Source organism: Megascapheus bottae, chromosome 3, assembly GCF_031878675.1.
Source record: "Megascapheus bottae isolate mThoBot1 chromosome 3, mThoBot2.hap1, whole genome shotgun sequence".
In the NCBI taxonomy this organism is placed as follows: domain Eukaryota; kingdom Metazoa; phylum Chordata; class Mammalia; order Rodentia; family Geomyidae; genus Megascapheus; species Megascapheus bottae.
This window is the reverse complement of record NC_143511.1, coordinates 75,613,194-75,639,089: the sequence shown is the minus strand read 5'-3', so window position 1 is coordinate 75,639,089 and position 25,896 is coordinate 75,613,194. Positions and strand designations below refer to the sequence as shown.

Below are 25,896 nucleotides of genomic sequence, written 5' to 3'. Positions count from 1 at the left end.
AGTTGTTGTTTTGGTGGGTTCTCATCATTTAAGGGAGAATGACTTAAAAAGCGGTTTTATCCTGACAGGGAAAGTTAGGCATCATTTTCCATGATATATATAGCTATAGACAGAGTGGTGTAATTTCTGATAGAGGGACTAGGTGGTTGCAAGTTGATATTTCTTCACTAACTGGGGATGTCTGAGATTGAAAAGAGAATATACAGCATAAAGCTTGGGGTTTGGAGCTATAAGCTCAAAGAAGAATTGGCTCTACTATATTCTATCTTCTCTACCTTTCCTTTTTTTCTTTTTTTTAATGGTGTTCCTGGGGTTTGAACTCATGGTCTTGTGCCTGCTAGGCAGGCAGTGTACAACTTGAGTTATGCTTTCAGGTCTTTACAATTCTGGTAATTCGAAAAAAAAATAGAGTCTCATGTTTTTGCCCAGGGACAGCAATCTTCCTTTTCACCTAGGACTATAGGCATGTACCCACACACTCAGCCCTTTCTCACTTTCATTTGTTAAGAAATACTAACAAAGGTAAGCACCACTGTCACGCAAGCTTATAGAAATTAACAAAAAGAAGTCAGTGTTGTGTTAAAGGCCTGCAATTCTGACAGCAAGGAGGTTGAGGCTGAAAGATTAAGAACTGGAGGTATGTCTGGTATAAGACTTTGTCTCAAAAAGAAAAGAGAAGAAGGCTATAAAGGAAGAGGAGGAGCAGGAGAAAGAAGCAGGGGAGGAGGACCTTATTTGTAGCCAGTAGGGCACCAAATTAACTTTGTAAAGAACGATGTTAGGTTCTCAGAAAAATGGGGGAGAGAGTACAGAGAATTCCTAAATGTACTGTACCCACATAATACCCACAACCTCTCCCCAATTATCATCTTACACTAGGGCAGTAAAATGGTCATAACTGAGCCTGTACTGATAGATCAGTATCATCCCAAGTACATAGTTCATGCTGACGTTTTCTTGGTGGGATAAACTTTGACAGATGTACAATGGCATATCCACACCATTCTAGTATCCTGCATAGACCTGCACCAATGGGAACACTTCTATATACTCCAGACATCCATAGCATTGAAGGTTTTCTATGTCCCTTTGCTCAGCTACCGAGAGAGGCTACCTCTTTGAGCAAACTAAGCTGACTCATCACACCTACCTTCCTGCTTCATTTGGAAATAATGGAAGACTAAAGTCAGAGAACACTGCCCACTTCTGTTCCCAAATGTGTTTTCACAGTACTATAAGTTATGCATCTCTTGGCTTCAACAAGATGGCAAATTAATCTCCTTTTCCCTGTCAGAGAACATGGATATGACACATTCTACCCCAGCTTATATTCTCCTATTTTCTATAGCTACTAGAAACATGAGTGATTTGAATGTCTTGCATCCACATCTGAATATGGTTTTCCACCAAAGATAATAATAAATGAGTATAATTAACCATTACAGAAAACTATTTTAATTTCAGATGAAAAGACTCAAAGAAAGCTGGATACCAGTGGTTTAGGACTGCAATCCTAGCTACTCAGGAGGCTGAGATCTGAGGATTGAGGTTTGAAATCAGCCTGTGCATTAAAGTCCATGGACTCTTACATTATCTCTAATTTACCACAGAAAAAGCTGGAAGTAGCCCAATGGCTCAAGTGCTAGAGTGCTAGCCTTCAGAAAAAGGCATTCAGGGGTAGTGCCCAGGCCCAGAGTTCAAGTTCCAGGACCAGCAACAAAAATACCCCCAAATCAAAACCAACCCAAAAGGTCTCCATCAGTTCTTATGAGGGTGTGGCTGATGACTGAATGGTAGATGGCCTTGTTTCACTATATAGATTAAACTTACATACTTGGTACTACTGCTCTCTTAGGAAAAAACATGACAGAAAAGGAATTACTCACCATAAGTAGACAAAATTATCAGAAAGACCCTGAAATACACAGGAAGCAGGAGTTATGGAAATAGGGTCTCTTTTAGAGGCATCTGGAATTCTAATTCCATGAAATACAGTGGATTGTCATATTTTTTTTGTTCAGGAAGTGATTGAATGTATAAATAAAATAAGACTTCCAGGGTGGTTAGAAGCCTGTATTCGTGTTTCTTTGTAGCAGCTGTGCTTCAAAGAACTTTAAGTCCTTTGTGTCTTTATCATTCATCATCAACCCTGACCAACTGAGCACAGGGTTAGCAAGTCATTCTCATACTGTGACTCCAAGAGTCAACCATGGCTCCCCTTCTTCTCCACTGTCTTCCATGGAATTAGAATCCCTGTTGCCTCTAAAAGAGACCCTATTTCCATAATGCCTGCTTCCTGCATTTCAGGGGCTTTCTGATAATTTTGTCTTCTTATGGTGAGTAATTCCTTTTCTGTCATGTTTTTCTAGGAGAACAATAGCAGCAAGTATATATGTTTAATCTCTGTTAGAGCATCCTATCCATTCCCACAAATGTAACACTATTTGAGGGATGTATTATGTACTTACTTTTTCTACTTGGAATTGGGGTCACAGAGATGAATCCAATAGATGGCCCTGACCTGTCTCATCAAAGAGAAGGAAATACAAATAAAACTGCAAGGCAATACAAAGTCTGAAAACACACACACACACACACACACAATATATATATATATATATATATATATATATATATATATATATATATGAAAAATGAGGAAAAGACAAAAATCTGACAAGGTGTGAACAGGGTCCTGTTGGGAAGTGAACATTTTCTGGAGTTTAGCAAAGAGGCAGAAGTAGAGAGACTGCATAAGACCAAAGGTACAGTTTGAAGAAAGCTTGTGGGTTTGAAACAGTGAATTACCCTGAGGAAATTAGACATGCTGGATCTGAGAGCGATGGCAAGGGGGATTAGATAGGAGGCGAGATCTGGGCTGAAGTCTGAAGGGTTCCAGCAGGAGCGTGGACGTCACAATGCCATCATAGAAAGTTGGGCTCAGTGATCTGGGAGTTAGTAGGACAGATAGTCATGGTAGCTGTGTATGGAAGAAGCATGTCTGACCTACAATAGGAAAGGAGGTTTTGAGGTAGATTGAGGAGGCAGATGATCCTCAATGGATCATATTCACATGCATTTTCATTGCTTTCACTAATTATTAGTTATTGTGCTTTGGGGGCAGAGAAGGGTGCTGGCCCTAGAGCTTGAACTCAGTGCTTGGATTCTATACTTGCTCAAGGCAAGCACTCTGCCACCTGAGCACAGCTACATTTTTGGCGTTCTCTCTCTCTCTCTCTCTCTCTCTCTCTCTCTCTCTCTCTCTCTCTCTCTCTCTCTCTCTCTCTCTCTCTCTCTCTCCCTTCTTCTCTCCCTTCCCTCTTTCCCTCCCTCCCTCCCTCTGGTCCTGGGACTTGAACTCTGGGCTTGCGCACTGTTCTTAAGCTCTTCAGCTCTACGCTACTGCTCTACGGCTTGAGCCACAGTGCTACTTTCATTTTCTGGTGGTTAATTGGGCATAAGAGTCTCGTGGACTTTTCCATGTCTGGATCGGCTTTGAACTGTGATCGTCACATGTCAGCCTCCTGAGTAACTAGAATTACAGGCATGAGCCACCAGCACCCATCTCTGGCTGGCTTTGAACCAAGATCCTCAGAGCTCAGATTCCAGGTGTGAGGCACCAGCATCAAGCTGAAGTTGGTTTGCTTTATTCAGCATTTCAGATGAACTTTTACTTCAGTTCAACTACATATGAGGTATTATGAGTTAGTCCTGAAATGGAACCATGAGACAAAAGATAATATATTATTTTGCCTTTAGAAAGCTTTTCCTTTCCTTATTTGGTATAGTGTGAAGACACCTGGCCAAGCCTATTTATTCTGTAGTAGCAACAAAATCCATAAAACTTAGACTGAGGACTTCTTAGTATCTTTCTGGAATCTTACAGACTATAACCATCTCACCATCAAAAGTACTGAATTGGGTAGGCACTAGTAGCTCATACCTGTAATCCTCACTACTTAGGAGGCTGAGATCTGAGGATCTTGGTTCAAGGCCACCCCAGGCAGGTGAACTAATCTCCAATTAATCACCAGAAAACCCAAAGTTGAGCTGTGGCTTAAAGTGGTAGGAGCAAGAGTTCAGGGACAGTACCCAAGCCCTGAGTTCAAGCCCTGGGACTGATTGAAAAAAAAAAAGACTTTGTGTCAGTACAGGAGACTAACTGGTAGTGTAAAGACATGGTCATTAGAAGTACAGACCACGGGATTAAAGCATGGGCTTAAATAAGTGATGATTATTTGAAGTTTAAGATCATGCAAACATTGTCATAATTTTTAGAACTAAAAGGCCCCTTTGTATTCCCACAGCCTCCTGTATATATTACTTCACAGCATTTGAACCATAGTAATTTTGATTCTTTGTGTGTCTTTACCATTAAGCCATGAGTCCTTTGAAGTTAGCCACTGGCTCTTGTTCAACCCCTTTCTTAAGTTTTAGACAGCACGTGGTAAGGAGTACAAAGTTCCATGAATGTTTATTGAACTTAATTCAACCTTCATAAATATATCTTCTCCTTTGTTTCGTTGATAGAGAAACTGAGGCTTAGGAAGCAGGATTTCTTATTCAGGTTCAAATAGGAAAAGTAAAAAAAGTGTCAGGAATAAGCCCTGATTTTATTTAGATTGCTTTTCTTCGGGGGGAGGGGGTGTCTGTTTTTGCCGCCTACTCAACATGATTTGCTAACTAATTAGCTAAAGTTGGAAACATTTATAAATTCTGGAAATCCAAACCTTCTTTGTTACGAAAACCAATGACCATGCAAATTTAGTCCTTGTAAGGAGTAACAGGATTTGTTTTTTAAGTCCCAGCATTTACTCAAAAGGTAGAAGTCAAGATGTCTTTAGTACAAGGTTTAATTTTTCTCCAAGAACACATACACGCACATGCACATACACACACACACACACACACACACAGGCACATGACTCAAAGTAGACCAGCTGAAATTGATTTTTTGGGATAGAATCTTGGCATTTATTGTTTCTGTGTGACCTAAGAAGGTCAAGGATACTGAGATTCAAATCTATTTCAGCTCATCAAGGTCTTACCTTGTCCTCCAAGCCTGCCTGTACATGAGAATGGGAAGTTACCTATCCGACGACGATTTTTGAGCATAAACTGGTGGAAGAGAGTAGCTTCATCCAGAGGCTTCTCTTGTCTCTTTGGGCCAGGCAGCTAGCCTCTGGGCCACTGTGTCTGCATCTGCAAATGGATTAGAGTAGATGATTTACAGACAGAGTCCTATGAAGCTGGAAGATCCTATGATTTTCCCTCCCTTGGGATCTACTTGGACTCTGGATGGAGTGTTGCAAGGTCTGAAGCCATGACGAAGAATCATCCTGTGCTGACACATGCTGGCTTTTGCTGCTTTGCAGGAAGTCCCTGTTTGATGTGAGCCTTTTATCAGAGTGTGTTTGTGCTCCATCCAGGGTTTGCCTGGCCATTGCACCAGTCTCTGCTCTGTTCCTTCGAGTTCTGAGAAAGATCCAGTGGAGTTGAGAGACTCACAGGCAGGATTTCTTCCCAAGAACTGCCTGGATGGTGAAACTCATACAGTCCAGAGAGATTTCCTGTTTTGTTTTGTACAAGCTCACGCTCCATTTGATTATAGAAACACACACAGAGGCAAAACACACACACACACACACACACACACACACACACACACACACACACACACACACACAAACAGGATGTTTTCTCTTCACTGCTGGAACCCAATACAATCTTACCATCTGTCTCACTTTCCTTCTTGGCCCTGGATTTCACCATTATGGTAATTAAGGCCCCTTAGCATTGGCTAGGAGATCCTACAGAATCTACAAGCAATTGTGCTGGATAATTTCAATGAAGGGTAACCTGCAAAGGAGAGAGGAAAGGCCTGACAGGCAGTATAACCTCTCATGTTGTCACATCTGTTTTCTGTCCTTAGGAGAGTTCCTCCTTTTCCTCATGCCAGTGGATGAAGTGACATTGGTTCCTAGCATAGAATCTTGAATATAATAGGAACAGGGGTCTTAGTGTGTGTTATATTTCTGATACAGACACTTACATGTAACTATTTTATGGATAATATACATTTGAATTTAACTGAACATGTTTTTGTGTGGGTCATGGGGCTTGAATTCGGCCTGGGCACTGTCCCTGAGCTCTTCAGCTCAAGGTTATCATCTTACCCCTGGTCCTGGGCACTGTCCTTAAGCTCTACAGCCCAAGGATACCACCCTATTCTTGAGCCAAGCCCTACTTCCTGTTTTCTAGAGGTTAATTGGAGATAAAAGTCTCAGGTCCTTTTGTGCCTGGGCTGGCTTTGAACCTTGATCCTCAGATCTCAGCCTCCTGAGTAGCTAGGATTACAGGCATACGCCTGCACCGGCTTTTAACTGAACATCTAAAATTTTTGTTCATTGAATCTGGCAACCTTACTTGGAATTAATCTCACTGATCTTCATGGTTGAATAGAAAAGACCTGAACTTTCAAATGATGGAAATCTGGGCTGGAATTTACTGTCACTATTGCTGTGTGACCTTATGGAAATTGCTTCACAGTTCTTATTCCTAGTTTTTACACCTGAGGGTCACTGTATCTGTCTCTCAGAACTGTTGGAAGAATTACATTTCTTAAGCTTACTTCAAGTTCATTAAACTTTATAATTCATTTTCCAGGAACATTTACTTTTATAATGAATTTGTTTTCATTTCTCTGGGTGCTCACTTAACTCAGGAGAAATTAGGTAATGTGTTCATTCCTGGGAGACAGTCTGGGTGAGAACATGTGGCAGGATTCATTAGTGGCTTTTGTCAAAAACCTCTGAGAGAAATGGAAGAAAAAAGGACTTGTGTAATTCTTTAAGAAAATGAATTCACAGTCCAACATCGTGAAAAACAAGAAACTAGCACTTAAAAGATTCTAGAGGAAGGTCAAAGGGATGAGAATACATAGAAAAAGAGAGGAATCTGGGCGTTGATGTCTTACACCTGTAATCCTAGTTACACAGGAGGCTGACGTCTGAGGATCCTGGTTTGAAATCAGCCTATGCAGTAAACTCTTTGAACCTCTTTTATTTTTCCTCCTAGTCCTGGGGCTTGAAATCAGGGCCAGGGCATTGTCTTTGAGCTTCTTTTGCTCAAGGTTAGCACTCTAGCATTTGAGCCATAGCGCCACTTTGGCTTTTTCTGTTTAACTGGTACTAAGAAATCGAACCCAGACCTTCATGTACTACAACATTTAGCCCATTCCCAGCACTCCATGAGACTCTTATATCCAATAAATTACTCAAAAAAAGCCAGAAGTGGCCCTGTGGCTCAAGTGGTAGAGCACTCACCTAGAGCAAAAGAAGCTCAGGGCCAGTGCACAGGCCCTGAGTTCAAGCCCTCGGACCAGCAAAAAAAAAAAAAAAAAAAAAACACAGTTGTCTAGAAGAAGAACATGATCAATTCCAAATTTAAGAAATTCAGGATGAGGGTGAGATACCCAGAGAAGGGACAGTTTCATCTGAGACCGGAAGAGTGAATTAGAGTATATGGAGATCTAAAACAATAAAATTTAAAAGGTAATAAACAGTATTAGAATTAAATAGATCATTGATCATCATTTAGAGCAAAGGTTAGTAAATTACAGCCACCAACCCTAATCTAGCCTTCTTCCTATCTTATAAATATTTGTAAGTATTACTGTAATATACTATGTCTGCTTAAACTATTTCCTATGCCACTTTCTTGCTGCAAATGCAGTGTTGAATAATTATGGCACATATTACTTAGTTGCTAAAAGTAGCTCTTTCACAGAACATGCTCTGCTGCCTTCTGATTGAGAGCACTGTCTGGGCAGTGATTTACCATGGGTGGACATGATGGTGATTGCAGAGCAGTGGCTTAGAAAGCTCTGCATTGAAGGCCATCAGAGTGATGAGAAGTAAGACCAGGGAGGTGGCCAGGAGCAAAAATAAGGGATTTCACTTGAAGCTTTTGTAGGTTTTTCTTTTCTTTTCTTTTTTAAATGCACGTCTGTGAGAGGAGTCAGTGTATTATAACTGAGTGTTTATACCACAGCAGGACGTGGTATAAAATTCACCATATCCTACACCACGTCAGATCTATACTTTACTATCTGTGAAATGCAGGCAAGTCATCAACAACCTGGTGCTTCACTTTTCCATTTTATTAAAATACCAAAATGATAGTAACAATACAATAATCACAAGGAGTTATTGTGGGCATCACATATGTTAATACCTGTAGACTGCCAGCATCAGTGGAAGTGTCAATGAATGCTTTAAGTATTATGTCTCCGTGGCCATTCTGACTGCTGGGTAAGAAGTGTCTCAGATGGAAGATGTTCCTGATGCCAGATATGTGCCAGGGACTTGACCACAAATGATGTCCGTGGTTAGTAAGGCTGTTCCATGGTGTTTTCAGGTGACATGGGTGTCCCCAAGTCTGTTCTCTGTGTTGCCACCACGATCTTCACCACTCTTGTCATCCTTCCTTCCTCCAGGCCTTCAAGAGTGCCCTAATGAGTTCCTACTGGTGCTCGGGGAAAGGGGACGTGATCGACGACTGGTGCAGGTGTGACCTCAGTGCCTTTGACGCCAGTGGGCTCCCCAGCTGCAGCCCTCTCCCACAGCCTGTGTACGTATCCATGGCTCATCTTCCTTTGGTCACTCCTTTCCATGGGTTCATGATCTTGCCTTGCCAGTACAGGCAATGGCTTTATTCTGCTGCCAGGATGCTTGACTGGATCCCTGGAACCTCTGCTGTCTTATCACCTTTTGGAGGGAGAAAGAAGGAGCTCTGGGAAAAGGGAGAGATTTTATGTGAGGTATTTTGATGTGTGTTCATCTAGATTGTGCCTCACATCCAGTCTTCCTTCCTTTGTTCCAAAGAGGTTTGCTGGGCAAGTGCTTGTGCTTTGGCCCATTGGGGTACTGGGGTTACTGAGATAAAGAAAAAAAGGAAGTTTCCCAAGGAACTGTAATGCTTTCTAAGGTTTCTATTGGTATTCTAATGGTGCTATGCAGAGGGGTTTCAGTTTCCTAAGTCAGTGCATATCTTTTTAGACTGTGTCACCCCTCTCCTTCCTCTCTCCCAGTCTTTCCTTCTTGTCCCTACTCCAATTCCTGGAGTTCATATTTCAATAATTTTGGATACTTGCTATGCAAAGGGTACTGGGGAATTAAGATAGGTACAATCTATACAATAAGGTAGCTAGTAGCTTAGTAGGAAAAACATGTACCAAAGGAAAACAAAAGAGTTTGAAAAGCTTAGAGCTTTTATGCATTCCTTCCTTTTCTCATTGTGTGACATGAAGAAATTACACTTCTTTCTGTCTCTGTCTTCTGTTTCTGTCTTCTGTCTCTGTCATCTTTGTCTCTCTCATCTCATTTTCTCTCTTTTTTGGTGCTAGTACTGGGACTTGAGCTCAGGGCCTGAGCTCTATCCCTAAGCTTGTGTTCTACCGCTTGAGCCATAGCTCGGTTTTTGAGTTCTGGGTGATTAATTGGAGATAAGCATCTCAAGGACTTTCCTGCTAAGGTGGCTTCCAACTGTGATCCTCAGATCTCAGCATCCTGAGTAGGTAGGATTATAGGTGTAAGCCATTCAGGCCCTCCAGGCATGCTTACTTGCTTACATTTTTTTCCTTCCTTCCTTCCTTCCTTCCTTCCTTCCTTCCTTCCTTCCTTCTTTCTTTCCTTCCTTCCTTCCTTCTACTTTTTCTCTCTTCCTCTCCTTTTTCTTCTTTTTCATTTGTCATACTAGGACTTTGAAATACTAAGGCTTTGAACCAGGTCCTTTTACTTGATAGGCTCTCTACCTCTCAGCAATGCCTCTAGCCATTGTTTACACTGGGTACATGGACATAGCATGTCACTTTTGCCCAGATCTGAAACTAGACTATAAGTCACCAATTTTAGGCTTCCCTTCAGAACTGGGATGACAGGCAACTGCCATTGTACCTCACTCTCATCATTTTTTTCATATATTTTATTGTAATTAATAGAAGTGTTACATTATATTCACCAGATGGTACATTACTTCACAAACATTGATACCCTTTCTCATGTCTTGGTCCCCATTTCCCTCCCCCCCCCACCCTCACCCTTCATCTTGTTTTCCCACTTTCCTATCCAATTTCAAATATCCAAATATGCATATATACAATATATCAGATAACAAGGTAAAATACTGTAACAATATGAGATAACCAAGAGACAGCAAAAGAGATGAGAGATAACATAGTACATTAGGGACAACAATCACTCATTATATGGCTTTTGTTTCAATATCCTGGAGGTCCTTTCATTTAGTGTCATACTGTATGGCCTTATGTATCTAGGTTTTTCTCTATTGTAAATCTCTGCTAGGAGAGCCCAAGGTTTCCACCAATTATGACAAATGTTCACTCTCAGCATTTGAGATGAAGCCTGGGCTATCCTGGAATCACATTCCTCCAGGGCTCAGTCTCCTACATTTCTGGGACAATAGTCACATACCACCATGCGCATGATATTGATTGACAGTTTTCCCAGGCAGGCCTTAAACTATGATCCCCTGGATCTCAACTCACCATAATGGTGATCTACCACTGCTTAGCTTCCATTTCATTATTTCTAAGCCCCAATCTTCAATCATTCTGACTTTTGTTGCTTTGAAAATCAGTTCCCTCCAGGAGTTCTGAGCATTGAGTCTCCTTTTGAGAAAAATATCAAAAGCTCCTATGTCTGAAAGCACTGCCAATTTGTTTAAAAACAGAACTTTCCTGAGCATACAGTCGAAGTAAATAGAAAAATGAATCGGTTACCTTGAGCACATACTGTGTGCAATGATCAAGTTATTCAAGTCCACATTGATGCTATAAAATAGCTCTTTGTATTCCTATTTTATACCTGAAGAAAACGAATCCTCCAAAGGAGACATTATTTGTTTGAGGCCACTCAGGGATTAGTGGTGGAGGAAAAATTAAAAATGTGAAGCCAGGCTCAAATCTTTGCTTCCTCTTAGCAGATATAGCTGATGATTACTGACAAACAAGCAACCTTGACTGTCACTTCCTCTCTAGGTTGCGGCTGTCCCCAACCGTGGAACCTTCCAGCACTGTGGTCTCCTTGGAATGGGTAGATGTTCAGCCAGCTATTGGGACCAAAGTATCTGACTACATTCTGCAGCACAAGAAGGTGGACGAATACACAGACACTGACCTGTATACCGGTGAGTAGGTTCTTTCCTACTTGGCTGGGATGCTGTGGTACAGGAAGGAAGTGTTTTGTCCAGTGTCTAGGGACCTGATGTCATCTGCCCCAGTAAGTCACTGGTAGGTTTCACTGTTCCTTGAATGCCTTTTCTTCTTCTTTTGGTGCTCAACCCATGTTTTTGTTTGTTTGTTGTTTTGCTTTGTATGATTTTTAACTTTGGAAAGATAATAAGTTGTATTTGGAAATTTTCTCTGAGTTAGATCTTTAAAATCATAAACAGAATGTGAGGTTGATCCTAATTAGATTTTCTTTATTTTTTTCTCCATTTGGGGAAGACTACAAATGAAATTTTGGTCTGTAAATATATTTTCTCTGGAATGGAGATGAGGAAATTCAAATGATTGTCTAAAATGACATGTACTGAGGTAGTGTTCCTAAATGAGAACTGAGAAGAAAGAATTGGAAACAACAGCACATGAAAGATGATGAGAAAGATGTCTCTGAAAAGGGCTACATTTGCTTGTAACTTAGAACATTATCTCTGAGTTCTTCTAAGTCACTGACACTGCCAAAAGCCAAGCATTCAGCTGTGACCTGTACTGGGTGCTTGCATTCTCTGCTAACTTCCACTCAGTAATTATTATTTTCTATCTGTAAAACTGATCAGGCATCTACTTCCTGTGTTAAATACTGTGCTAAGCACTTTACTGAGCATGTCTCACACCTTTCAGAAGGTTGACATTTATTGTGCACATTTCATGGATTAGGAAACTGAGACTAACTCAAGGGTCACCAGGGAGGGTCAGCTATCCTTGCTCACAGTATTAATCCTGAGCAGAGTGAATTATTAAGACAATTAAGGAATTATCATATTTACCCATTATAAACACAGGAAAACATGATGTCTTTCTTAAATCAGGTTGAATTTCCAACACTTAGAATAAAGTCTGACATTCAAATATTTGTCGAATAAATGAATAATGAATGAATAGAAAACATTTATTGTTTCCTATTCATTTTCTGTATCTCTCTTATGTGTCATTTATATTTTGCTTTCTGGGCTATTTCTAGTCACTTCTCACTGCCTGGATCTACCAGGTAGAGAACATATTGGTGTTGAACATATAGTGTTTGGAAGGAACATTTCATACACAACTCTTAAGGCTTATGGAAGATGAACTTAGCTACAACTCGAACCTCTCAACTCACATCTATGAATTTCATCATGGTGCTCATAGCCTAATGAAGTAACGCGAACATTGGAGGAGCTGGTATCAGTTTACTTTCCTCCTCTGATAAATGAGGAAAATAATGACTTTTTTCAAAGCTATGTTGAGGATCAATTACAGTAATTTTGAAGACATCATAGGTACTAATAAACTTGTTTCTTTCCTATTTCCATTGGTTGAGGTGGGGGGAAGTAAATGTTAAGAAAGGAATAGCAGAGGTTTCAAACTTGTTTGGGATAGAATCAGGACTACTCACGGCCAGGTGAGGCCAGATAGGAAAATGTGGATTTTGTCCTTTGATCTCCCTGGATTTCTTTCTTTCTTTCTTTTTTAATTTTTCTTTTTTTTTTTTTAGTCCTAGGGCTTAAGCTCAGGGCATGAGCACTGTCCTTGGGCTTTCTCAAGGCTAGGGCTCTATTACTTTAGCCACAGCACCACTTATGGATTTTTTTTCTGTATATGTGGCATCAAGGAATTGAACCTGGGTCTTTGTGCGTGCTTGGCAAGCACTCTACCACTAGGCCACACTCCTGGCTCCCTCCCTGGATTTCTGTAGCAGACAAGTCCAGTGTTTTAAATATTCATCGCTGTGTGTGTGTGTGTGTGTGTGTGTGTGTGTGTGTGTGTGTGAGTGTGTATAGACATAGGTATATGAACACGTCTCACTCTTCTTTCATGCATGCATGCACACATATACTACCTTTATGGTTGCCAGCTGTTCCATAGCTTTGTATGATACTGGCATGCTCCCTCTCCCTCCTGTTTTCTGTCCCTGCCCCTCCCGTAGGCTTAGATCCCTCATTGTTTCCTTCAGAGAATCCATTGCTCTTTTGGTTCTGGAACTCCGCTAGAAAAGCCAGGTACAAGTAGCCTCCTGTTCCAGTTGTTTTGAGCAGAAAAGAAGCTTGTTGGGAATGGGGGTGGGCAGTGGCTGAATTCCCCGCACACTAATCTGTCATCAATGTTAAAAACAGATATCTGGTTCCCCCCAGGGCCTCATTAGAACATTTGGCCTGAGTTTCAGCCTCTCAGGCAGGGTAGACATTGGAGAGAGAGTAAAAAAGGGGTCTGAGGGTCTGAGGGGCAGCAAAATTCAATGAATCAAAACCCCTTATTTGACCTATGTAGAAAAGATTCAGAGAAGAATGTGTCCAGAGGTTATGCACAGGGTGAGTCAGTGGTAGAGACAGAGCTAGAACTGGAGTGTTGGTTTCTTTCTTTAACCACCACAACAGTGTTCAGATATTTTCCCAGCAGTCCATATTCGATCTGCTGTAGTTGAGAATAAACCTAGAGGCACATGGAAATAAAGGGGTTTAGAACATATGTTGTGTCTCTGTGGGCAGAATGAAGAATTTAGCTACCAGGTAGGAACTAGAGGGTTTTGACCTAATAGGAGATATTCTACATAGCCCATCAGATATGTGTGTGTGTGTGTGTGTGTGTGTGTGTGTGTGTGTGTTGGTTCTGAGTGTTGTCCCTGAACTCTATTTTTTTTTTGCTCAAAGCTGTTGCTCTACCATTTCAGTCATAGCTCTTCTGATGGCTTTTTGGTGGTTACTTGGAGATGAGTCTCACAGACTTTCCCGCTTGGGCTGGCTTTGAACCAGAACCATTGCTTAGGCCTTTTGAGTAGCTAGGATCATAGGCTTGAGCCACTGACACCTAGTTATACTAGCTTTTGAAAACCTAAGTTTGAAGTAGAAGAACCTTAAGCATTGAGTCCTCTTGTTAAATGTGTGGGTCAGAAGAAAAAGTCTTACCCACTATCATAAGCTACTGTTTTCTAGTCTGGTAGGCTTCCCATTACACGTCCATGTATCTAGCTATGCAGTTTTAGAAACTCATCTGATCCTTCCATGTTTCAAAAAAAAAACCAGTTCTTTTCTTGTTCATCATATGATTCTTAGTTTTAACCTATTTATTTCAGGGCTGGAAGTCAACTAGTTTTTGGACTGCCACAGAAGCAGTAAACCTTCTTGTCATTCTCTTCTCTACCCCATCCCCTCTCTCCACAAAGGCAGGAACATCTGGAGCTGGTCAGTGCACTGTGTGTCCTGACATCTGGGATCCCATTGGGCCTCTCCTTAGTTCATTGGTATCAGGCTTGCCTCTTGCCCCTTGTCTCCCTGTCTCTATCCTTCCTTGACCCTTTCTTTCTCATTCTTCTTTCTCTTCTTTATTTCTTTCTCTGTGTGCCTTCTCTTGGCATTGCTGTTTTCTCCTTTATGCTTGGCGTCATTTTCTGTCTATTTCTCAAGCTATTTTCTTTTTTTTCCATCTCAGGTGTGAGCTGCTGATCTACATTAGGATCTGGGTGACAAGAATATCCACATGATCATTCCCATTCCTAGCCTTGTCCTCTATCTTCTTCCTTCCCTGGTGAGATCTGATCTCAACTACAGTGGAAAAGACCATCCGTGCCACACCCCTGTCCCACCAAACACAGACCTCTATCTCATCTTAGATCTTGTCAAGGGTGGCAGTGACAGAGGTGAACACGTGCATACACAAGGATGAAAGGTGAGCCAGGCACGGTGGTTCACACCTATAATCATAGCTACTCAGGAGGCTGAGATTGGAGGGTCATAGATCAAAGCCAGCCCGTGCACTAAATACTGTGAGACTCTTATCTCCAATTAACCACTAGAAAAAAAAGAAGTGGCACTGTGGCTCAAGGGTTAGGGTGGTAGCCTTGAGCTGAAGAGCTCAGGGATAGCGCCCAGGCCCAGAGTTCAAGCCCCATGACCGATGACCCCCTCGCAAAAAAAAGAATGAAAGGTGAATGACATTGACTTTTTTTAAATTACTTTTTTATTGTAATTAATAGAGGGGTCATCAAGACTCTTTTTGTGCAGTAGAGATGCTATGACTGTGATAAACAGTGGCTCTTACGTCCTTTAAGAAATTTTGTAGAAAGTACTCATGGAATCCTCAGCATTGTAGGCTATTCTCTTTGTCTGAGAAACTTGAGGGATTCACACCTGATTGTGGCCTGCTTGCCCTGGATTAGACCGAGGGTGGTGATGTCACTGGAGACCATACTGCACCCCCTCAGCTAGAGGGGAGGCAGAGGTAGGCAAGGGAACTATGTTTTACAGGGTGAGGTACAAAACGACATGATGGCAGACATCTGGAAATGATATTAGGGTCTCAGGAAATGTGTCTGTCACTCCAGCTGCTCTTTGGATGAAAGGTTTCTAAAGTCAAGAGTTTTCCCCATGCCACCCAGCTGGCCTTTTATATCCCTGAGTTCATTATGGATTTCAGACCACATTCATTTTGTCCCATTAAAAAATGAAGCCGGGGCATGGAATGGCAGAAATACAGGTGTGACTTCTGTCTTCACTGGAGCTTATCATCTACTAGGGGAGAGTGGTAATTTAGGAAGAAATGTTAGTGACGGCACGATATGGAGATAGTGTAGATGCTCTAGGGACACAGACAAGGGATTTCTAACTCACTCCAGTGAGGGGTAGTACAATAATTTCAAGAGGAAATGAAGTAATTGTTTGAAATTCTGATCCTGAAGTTAGTCAGAATGATCAGTTCCTCTTACTGAATATTACGAATGCCTAGCTATATAAGACTCTTCTTCAGGTCTAGCCTTTTTCCTGCAGCTGTCTGTTATATTCTTATCCTTGGGTACCCGTTGCCTATTTGAGAAATGAAGAGAAAAGAAAAAAACAAAGCAGACTGCATTCTCTTCTGTAATCACTAGGATATCCTTCTAGGGAATGTACAAATTAAGTGCCTGCTTTTCCTAAGTTCATCCTGCCTTTTTATCTAGGACATTCACATATTCTTTGAAAGGTAAAGACTCCAGCCATTCCCTGGCTTCTACTAAGACTGACTCTGTAAATCTCCGAGTTCCTGATTTAGGCCTTCTTCTACATCTTCATTCTTGTCATCACAGTAGATGGATGAGTACCTGATCTTGGATGCCCTGTCCAGAACTCCAGTCTCACACTTCTTTCACCTGGTAATCTTCAGTGCACTTTTCTGTGTTCTACCTCAGATAAGTACCCCTACCTCAGATAAGTACTTCTATTTCAAAATTCCCTCTTTGACAGTGATCTTGTGTCTTGTAACTTTGAACTCTTCAAGACTTCTTCATAACTTTTTCTCCATCTACCTATTCTCTAACCTTTAGAATTTATCATCCTATTCATGGTAAAGTTCATGTTTATATTCCTAATCACTGCTCTCACCATCTCCCTTGACTGTATAAACTTTAACTTCTCTATTCACCAACTACCTATCTGTTTGCATGTTATTCTCTACTGTCTGTGCTTATACATTAAACAATTGGAGAAAAGCACACAGTATAAAATGTTGGAACCAATAACAAGCGTCATGACTCAAACCTGTAGCTTTAGTTGCTTGGTTGACAGAGATGTGAGGACTGAGGTTTGAAGTCACCCTGGGCGTATAAGTGTGTGAGACTCCTCAACCAATGGCTGGGTGTGGTGATATGTATCCAGCTGCAGAATAGTGGCATTTGCCTCTCCTCTGCTGAAAGAACAAAAGAACACAAGAGGATTGAAGCCCAAGTTGCCTTGAGAATAAAGTGAGACCCTGCCTTAAAAATAACCAAGGCAGCCAGGCACTGGTGGCTCATGCCTATAATCCTAGCTACTCAGGAGGCTGAGATCTGAGGATCACAGTTCAAAGCCAACCCAGACACAAATTGTCCATGAGACTCTTATCTCCAATTAACCACTAGAAAACTGGAAGTGGCTCTGTGGCTCAAGTGGTAGGGTGTACCCTTGAGCTGAAGAGTTCAGAGACAGTGCCTAGGCCCAGAGTTCAAGCCCCACAACTAACCAAAAGAATAATAGTAATAACCAAGGCAAAATGGGGACTAGAGATGTGGCTCTAAAGTGGTATGTAGGTATGCCCATATAGAATAAACCTAGACAAAATGAACTCCAGGATATGGAAACAAGAGCTTTATCTTTTTGATTGTTGTTCTTAGTGTACTAGTGAAGCTATTTCATTTTGCTTCTTTTACCCCTTAAGATTTATCTCAAGTTGTTACTGCATCTGATTTTGATACCTGGTATATTGTATATACATTTATTTGTGCATTTGAAAATGGGAAAGTAAGGGAAAAGCAAGAAGAGTTGGAAGGGATTGGGGGGGAGGAAAAGTAGGAGAAAAGCATGGGAAAGGGTAATAATGTTCAAGAAATAATTTACCTAATACATTATGAATGAAACTGTAATCCCTCTGTATATCATTCCAACAATGAAATAAAAATTTGAAAAAAACAACCAAAAACACTGAAAAAAGATAAAGTGGTATGTAGGGCATTAAGTTCATTCTCCAGTAAAACACACACACACACACACACACACACACACACACACACACAATCAGTGCCAATATATCATTAGTCACCAAGGTCATCTACCAAGCAGTCTATTCAGGTTACTCTTGTCTACCATCATTCTCCTACCACATTTTAAAGTCTGTGGCACCGCATCCATTATTTTCAGGATGACCACAGGGCTCAAATCGATAGATCACTGTAATATTTTGAAGCTATGCTTCTTTGGGCATATTCTCTCTCCCCCTTCTCGTATAATATGAGATGCACTGCTTTAGTCTCTAATCTAGTCTATTACACTATTTTTTTATATTTGAACACTTCTCTCTATAATTTTTAGCAGATTATTTCACTATCATTTAAATATTCATATAAACTTATCTTCAAATATCAAACCCCCATCTTCTACTACCATTCTGATCCCTGTACTCTTCTTTATAAATGCACATTTGAAAGTATTATTTATGATGGTGACTCTAGTTTTTTATGCTTTCCATTCATTCCTGAACTCTTTCCACACTATCTTTTGCTGAATCACTGAATGAATTTTCTTCATGAATATGTGTGCTTCCTAAGTTATTATCTCTAGTGATGTTTTCTGTTGCCATAAACCTACTTGATACTTTTCTGCATTTTATAGAGCTTACCATTTTCTCTTATATATTTGATTTGATTTCTCTGATATCATTCTTCCCTGCTTTTTCATTCTTGTTTCTAATTCCAATCTAGCATCTCTTTCTGGGTCCTTTCATCTGCTCTTTAAAATTGAAGGCTTCTTCTAACTTAGTCCTGTGTCTTCTTTTCCCTATTTAAACTACTTCTGGACTGACACATCCATTTCCATAGGAAAAAAGTCAATATAGTCATTGTTTTTTACATTTTTGCCTCTACTTCATTCTTCTGAGCAACCTCCCCATAGCCAGTCACTTCTATAAGCTTTTATAATTAGATGTCTTATAATCAATTCAGACATTGTATCTCAGTCTGAATTTGTCATCTCCCTCAGGATTTGCTAGTTTCTCTATCTTTCTCTCTTTCTTCCTTACTTCCTGACTTCTTTTTCCCGTTCCCCATTCTATTTCCCCTTCTTTCTTCCCTTTCTACTTTCCCCTTTCCTCATTCCTTCCATTCCCTTCTCTTATTTCTCCACTATCAGAACTATAAACTCAGTCCCTTAAAAGAAATCCCTAGGAATGTTTTTTTCTTACTCATACTCAAATTCAATTCATATCCACCTTAGTTCACTTTTCTCTCCAATACCTCAAAGGTATGTTTCTATCTCCACGCCCAACGTATATCAGTTATCTCTAGAGTCACCTTTACATTGGCCCTTATAAGAGCCACATTATCTCTTTTACCTCAGAATTCCAAAGTCAGTTTCCTCTAAAATACACATTTAGTCCTGTCCAGTACCCACTTCTCTGAACATCAGTGGATACTCAATAAATAGTTTACATATAAGGACATAATTTATAAGCCCAATTCTCCTGATTTAAACCATTGAGGGGCTGCCATAACTCTTCTTGCTAAATTAAAACTTTTTTGCCAGTCCTGGGCTTGAGCTCAGGGCCTGAGACTGTCCTTGGATTTTCTCAAGGCTATAGCACTTGAGCCTCAGCACCACTTCTGGCTTTTTTCTATGCATGTGGTAAGGAGGAATCGAATCTGGTTCTTCGTGCATGCAAGGCAAGCACTCTACCACTAGGCTAAACTCCCGGCCCTAAATTACAACTTTTTAAATCACCCTACAAAATCATAAAAAATTTCACTCACCTACTTCTCCAGTGTTTGTTTTACCCCTTGATACTACTGGTTCCCTCCTTCATTGTGTGCCTTCACACTTGAGTCTCAAGTAAATGTAACTTATCTGGATCATTGGATTTGGTCTAGTCCCTCTAATCGACCTTGTGAAGTTTTACTACTTTAGATTTCCTTTGACATGCTACAAGTGCTTTAAAATATTTCAGTTATACTGAGTATATCTTGATGTGGTTAGAGTATCAGTTTGACATTTGCCCTTCTCACTATAATATTTGTGTTTTTGCAATTAGTTATGTTTATATATTTCCATTGTGTCTCAGTGTCTGTACAGTGTCAGGCATACTGTAAGCATCCCCAAAAGACCTGAAATGTGACCAGGAGTAGTGAGATAAAGAGACTCTCAAGGGGAAGATAGAGCTGTTCAAATTGTAACTTTAAGGAAGCAGACAGTGGTGTGTGTGAATAATAAATACCAATTCATGGAATAAAAAGAGAAGTAACTGTAGAAAGTAAGAGATTAAGGAGATTTAAGGAATGTTGAAGTATAAAAGTTTTATCACTGTGGCTGCTCTATGAAGTATAAATTAAAGAACCTTTAATTCCATTACCTCATTTTATCCACAAATTAATGTCTTTAAGCAGAAGGGAAATATTACCTTCATTTACAGATGAGAGAGATGCAGATCAGGCTTGTGAAGGTCATACATCTAAGAAGAGTGGGGCAAATAATTGATTTTGTGCCTCCTGACAATTTAAGCTATACTACTTTCCATTACTCATTGCCAATGTAATGCCATACAGAGCCAAGGGGCTCTGGATCTGGAGATCAACAGTAGGTAAATGCTTTATTCTACAGAACTTCATCATTCTATGAAACTGTCCTTGATGGCATCAAGGTATAGATTAGTTCATCTAGTCTATAGAACTAGAACTCAGTTTCTGTTGTCCATCTGGAGGGCTGGGCAGATGTGGGACTAAGACACAAAGTCTGATGGCTCTAAGAGAAGTAAGAAAAGCATTTGAGCTGTGAGGGCCTCCATTCTCTCCTCATGACATAGGAAGGTAAAATTCTTTTCCGCAGTATTTTGGTTTTTAGGGTGGAGCACGTAACTCACCGGCGGAATACTTGTCTAGTATCAGGAAGGCTCTGGTTTTATCTCCAGCAGTAAAAATGAAATAAATAAATGAAAAGTGGTTAATTCTTTTCCCTGTTTTATTTCATTCTGTCTTTGCTTCGGTCTCCATGAGGATCATTGTAGAGAATTCCATTAAGGCTTTCCTGCTTCTTTTATTTTACCTGATTCTAGTCTTGCCCCATATTCAGTCACCTGTCTATATTGTTGTTTCCCAAAACACATTCACATGTTAGAATAGCATCAGAGAAAAAAAACAGTCATAACTTAGCACCAACACTTCTCAGCACTGATGAGAGCAAGAAAGGGATGCATGAAATATATGAGATACTTGGCAGAGATGGGTCTTCAACACTTACCCACTTTCCTTTTCCTCCCCCAGCCCCTCCCTTCACCACCTAAAAATATGTACATTGTGTCTCTAGGCCACCTCTAGGCCTGGGCATTATCCCTGAGCTCTTCAGCTCAAGGCTAGGGCCCTACCCCTTGAGCCACAGATCCACTTCCTGTTTTCTAGTGGTTAATTGGAGAGAAGAGTCTTATGGTCTTTAGTGCTTGGTCTGGCTTTGAATCATGATCCTCAGACCTCAGCCTCCTGAGTAGCTAGGATTAAAGGCATGAGCCACCATGTCTAGCTTTTAGTCCACCTTTTTTTTTTTTGCCAATCTTGGGCCTTGAACTCAGGGCCTGGGCACTGTCCTTGGACTTTCTCAAGGCTAGAGCTCTACCACTTGAGCCACAGCATCATTTCTGACTTTTTGCTATGTATGTGGTACTGAGGAATCGAACCCGGGTCTTCGTGCATGCTAGGCAAGCACTCTACCACTAGGCTAAACTCCCAGCCCCTAGCCCACCTTTTAATGGGATGTACGCTTCTTTGAGAATTTGTTTTGGGGAGATTTAATTTTTTTAACTGTAGGTATATTTTAGATATGAGACCCTTGTCTGTTGTATGGCTAGTGAAGATCTTTTCCCACTTTGTTGGCTTTCTATTAAACTTGCTAGCTATGTCCTTTCTCATACAGAAACTCTGAAGTTTAATGCAATCCAATTTGTTCAACCTTCCTTTGATTTGTTGTGTTTCTGGGCCTTTGTTAAGAAAGTTTGGGCCTGTGCAAAGGAGTCCTAATGTATCTCTTATTCCTTCTTGAAAATTTTGCAAGGTATCTGCATTTACCTAAAGGTCTTTAATCCATTTGATTCTGGTTCAGGGTGACATATAAGGATCCAACTTTAGTTTTCTACAGGTGTTTAACCAATTCTGCCAGCACCGTTTGTTGAAGAGGCTGTCTTCCATACTATTTTTTTGGCTCCCTTACAAATGTATATATCACTCTGATAATAAAAATTTTAAAAAACTAGAAAAAATATGCACACTAAGCCAGGAGCTGGTGGCTCATATCTATTATCCTAGCTACTTTTGGTAACTGAGATCTGAGAATTGTGGTTGAAAGCCAGCCTGGGAAGTAAAGTTTGTAAGACTGTTATCTCTAGTTTACCACCAGAAAGCCTGAAGTTATGCTGTACCTGAAGTGATAGAGTGCAAGCCTTGAGCACAAAAGCTTAGGAACAGCACTCAAGCCCTAAGTTCAAGCCCCATTGTGTGTGTGTGTGTGTGTGTGTGTGTGTGTGTGTGTGTGTGTGTGCATTGCTATTTCTTCTAATCTTCAATGATTGCCTTTCAACGAGAGTTAGAAAACCAGCTACTACATATGCATTAAAAATATTTCAATAAGTTGTCATCACAGGAAGTCTGAGTGATTTTTTACCCAGTGATCTGGATTTCTGGATTCTGCTGAAATAACAAACCCTATATCACATAAATTGACAGAAAAGTTGAATATTAGCTTCCCAAAAGAGAGTATATATAAACTAGTTTCCCAGTCTTATTTTTTCAAATTTCCTTATATTTCCAGTTCAGTATCTTAACTTGCTTAATCTGATTTGCTGTGCACATTATTGAATGAATTATCTGTCACATAGGGACAAAAATCTTTCCCCTTGACATCCTTCAAAACATGTTGGGATAGTTTTGATTATTATTTGGCCATAACATGGTGGAGGGATTGACTAGACTGTTCAGTAATCACACAAATATTTCATTACAATTTTTAAAAATTCTCACTATAGATTGTGCCCAAAAGACTTCTGTCTTTGCTCCATATTCTAGTTCATCCTGAACTGTTCATCCTCTCATAGCACAGAGTCTGTTTTATTATAGAAGCCTCATAAGTAACAACTGAATGAGTACACTGAATAAATAAAGCAAAGACACTGTGTTAAACTCATTTAATTTTGCCAGGGCACTGGTGGCTCAGTACTGTATCTTAGTTACTTACGAGGATGAGGTCTAAGGATTGTGACTGAAAACTATCCTGGGCAGGAAAGCCCAGGAGACTTTTATCTTTAGTTAACTTATGAAAAGGCTAGAAGTAGAGACGTGGCTTAGGTAGTAGAGCATTAACCTTGAACACAAAAACTCAGGGACAGTATTGAGGCCCTGAATTCAAGCCTCAAGATAACCTCAAGAATACATGTATGTCATTTGTATTTGGTTACTTGAAATTGGACAGGGAAGGGGAGGGGAAACCTAGAGGAGGGTGGAGGGAGGGTAATGGGACCAAGACATGTGGAAGGGTATCAATGTATGTGAATTAATGCACCTTCTATCTGGCAAATATCATGTTACCCTTTTATTAAATACAATAAAAAAGAATACATGTATGTATTCTACAAGGCATGGAAATAAGTTCCTAAGGAATGGCTTTCTTTCATTCAGAAAAGAGAATGTACAGCCCAACCCTAACCTTTCTTGAATTGACTCAGGAAGCTGGTGACTAATGAAACATGATCAGGGGATAAAAACACTGCTTTGCCTCTTGGTCCTCAGATATGCCACACCGGGCACAACTCCTTTTCTCTGCTTAGAGTTTTCTCTTTTCTCACCCTCGTTGTTTGTAATGCTAGCGTCTTCACAGAATTAAGATCTTTATCTAATTCTCATCTTGTGTCTCTGTTATTCCCTGTCACACTACTTGTATTAATAGCCATATGTAACTTAGAATTTCATAAAGTTATTTCATTTGTTTATGTATTCCTCTGATTTATTCTCAATGTCTCTGCTCTTTTGGCAAACAAAAAAAAACAGTAGTTACTTTGAGATGTCATTGGTATACAAAAATGGCACTTGTTTAAAATGGATCTCCATGTATCTGAAAGTGATGGCAACACCGTTGTTGCCTTCATCACAGCATAACTAAATATATTCACATATTTCCTTTTGTTCCTGCATGTGTCTGGAAGAATGTGTAAGGACATTTTGCATGACATCTCTCCTTATAACATACTTTAAAATGCATAGTACCATACTGTTGACAATAGGTGCTGTTTCTGAGAATCTCTAGAGCTTACTCATCTTGCATAATGGAATATTTATTGCTCCACTAAAAAAACAATTCCTTATTTTCCTATCATTCCCATCTAGTGGAAAACACCATTCTATTCCCTGCTTCTTTGAATTTTACTATTTTAGACACTTTATGTAATAGAATGGTATAGTATCTATTTTTGTGGCTGGAACTACTTTTTCTCCCCCTCTTCTTCCTTCTCCTTCCCTTCTTTTATGTCACCTCTTTGTGTCTATCTCTGCATTTTGTACTCTCCTCTCTCTCTCTCTCTTTTTTTTTTTTTTGGAAACAGGCTCTTGCAATGTAGCTTAGTTTGGTCTGGTGTTCATTATATGCCATAAGCTCATCTTTAACTAGCCATCCTTGCTCATCAATCTCTTGATAGCTGGTATTCCAAATAGCACTATTGTGTCTGTATCACTTCTCTCTCTCCTCCACCCTCTCTCTTCCCCTCTCCCTTGCTCCTTTTCTCTGTCTCCCTCTCTCTCCACCCCACCTTCTCTCTCAGGCTCTCTCTTGTGCTGGTCCTTTGTTTTGAACTTAGGGCCTGTGCACTGTCCCTGAATTTTTGTGTTTAAGGCTAACACTCAAGCACTTGAGTCACAGTTCCGCTTCCATTTTTATTTTTTGGTAGTTAATAAGCATTTGGCTTTGAACCATGATCTTCATATCTCAGCCTCCTGAGTATCTAGGATCATAGGTGTAAGCCACCAATGCCTGGTGTATCTCTCTTGTTTTTCAGAATAATATGAATAATTCTATGCATGAGGTGCAAGCATTTGATTTCATTTCTTTTAGATATGTGCCCAGTAGTGACATTTCTCTATCTTGTAGTAGTTCTTCAAAAATAGATATATATATATTTAACACACATATATGTATATATACATATATGTGTATATATATGTATATATGTGTATGTATATATATATATATATATATATGTATATAGTGGGTCATGGGGCTTGAACTCAGCCTGGGTACTGTCCCTGAGCTCTTCAGGTCAAGGCTACCGCCCTACCTTTGATCCAATCCCCATTTCTCATTTTCTAGAGATTAACTGGCGATAAGAGTCTCAGGTCCTTTTGTGCATGACTGGCTTTGAATCTTGCTCCTCAGATCTCAGCCTTCTGTGTAGTTAGGATTACAGGTGTGAGCCACTGTGCCCAGCTAAAAAATAAATTTTTTAAAGACACTGCTTTCTGGAGTGACTACTATTTTATATTCCTACCAACACTATGAGTATATAGCACTCATATTGAGTGTAAGCTCATAATGAATGAGGCCTGGTATGTCTTATTCCATGCTTCATCCCTTGTATTAAACTAGAAGTTACACTGTTAGTAGAGGTCATGTAACTTGGCAGCCTCATCACAAGCTAAGCAGAGAGGTGTCTAAGTAAACAAAGAGAAGAATTGCCTTGGTCAGGGCTTGCTTTTTGCCAGGACCTCCTATAAACTTCTTGGGAAGTGCAAAACTATAGAAGGGAAAGGGAAATCACTGGCATACCAGATGGTCTTCTATAACCATGAGAGGTATCCTAAAAGGTAGATGTTGTTCTTCATTTCACAGAGGGGAAAACTGAGGTTTAAGATGGTATTGTTAGGGGCCGGGAGTTTGGCCTAGTGGTTAAAGTGCTTGCCTAGCATGCACGAAGACCCGGGTTCGATTCCTCGGTACCACATACATAGAAAAAAGCCGGAAGTGGTGCTGAGGCTCAAGTGGTAGAGCTCTAGCCTTGAGAAAGTCCAAGGACAGTGCTCAGGCCCTGAGCTCAAGCCCAGGACTGGCAAAAAAAAAAAGATAGTATTGTTACTTGTTTAGGAGACATATTATTCAGGC

At 40.3% G+C, this 25,896-nt stretch overlaps 1 protein-coding gene across 8 annotated transcripts in view; it reads left to right on the top strand.

Moving 5' to 3' along the window:
* The window catches only part of Astn2 (astrotactin 2), an 854,736-nt gene that overhangs the window by 702,690 nt on the left and 126,150 nt on the right, over positions 1 to 25,896 (top strand). For all 8 annotated transcript variants that reach the window (XM_090330513.1, XM_090330512.1, XM_090330508.1 and 5 more), the window contains 2 exons: positions 8,498 to 8,631; positions 11,060 to 11,208. In XM_090330513.1, coding sequence (XP_090186639.1) covers positions 8,498 to 8,631; positions 11,060 to 11,208 — 283 coding nt within the window. The remainder of the gene's footprint in view (positions 1 to 8,497; positions 8,632 to 11,059; positions 11,209 to 25,896) is intronic.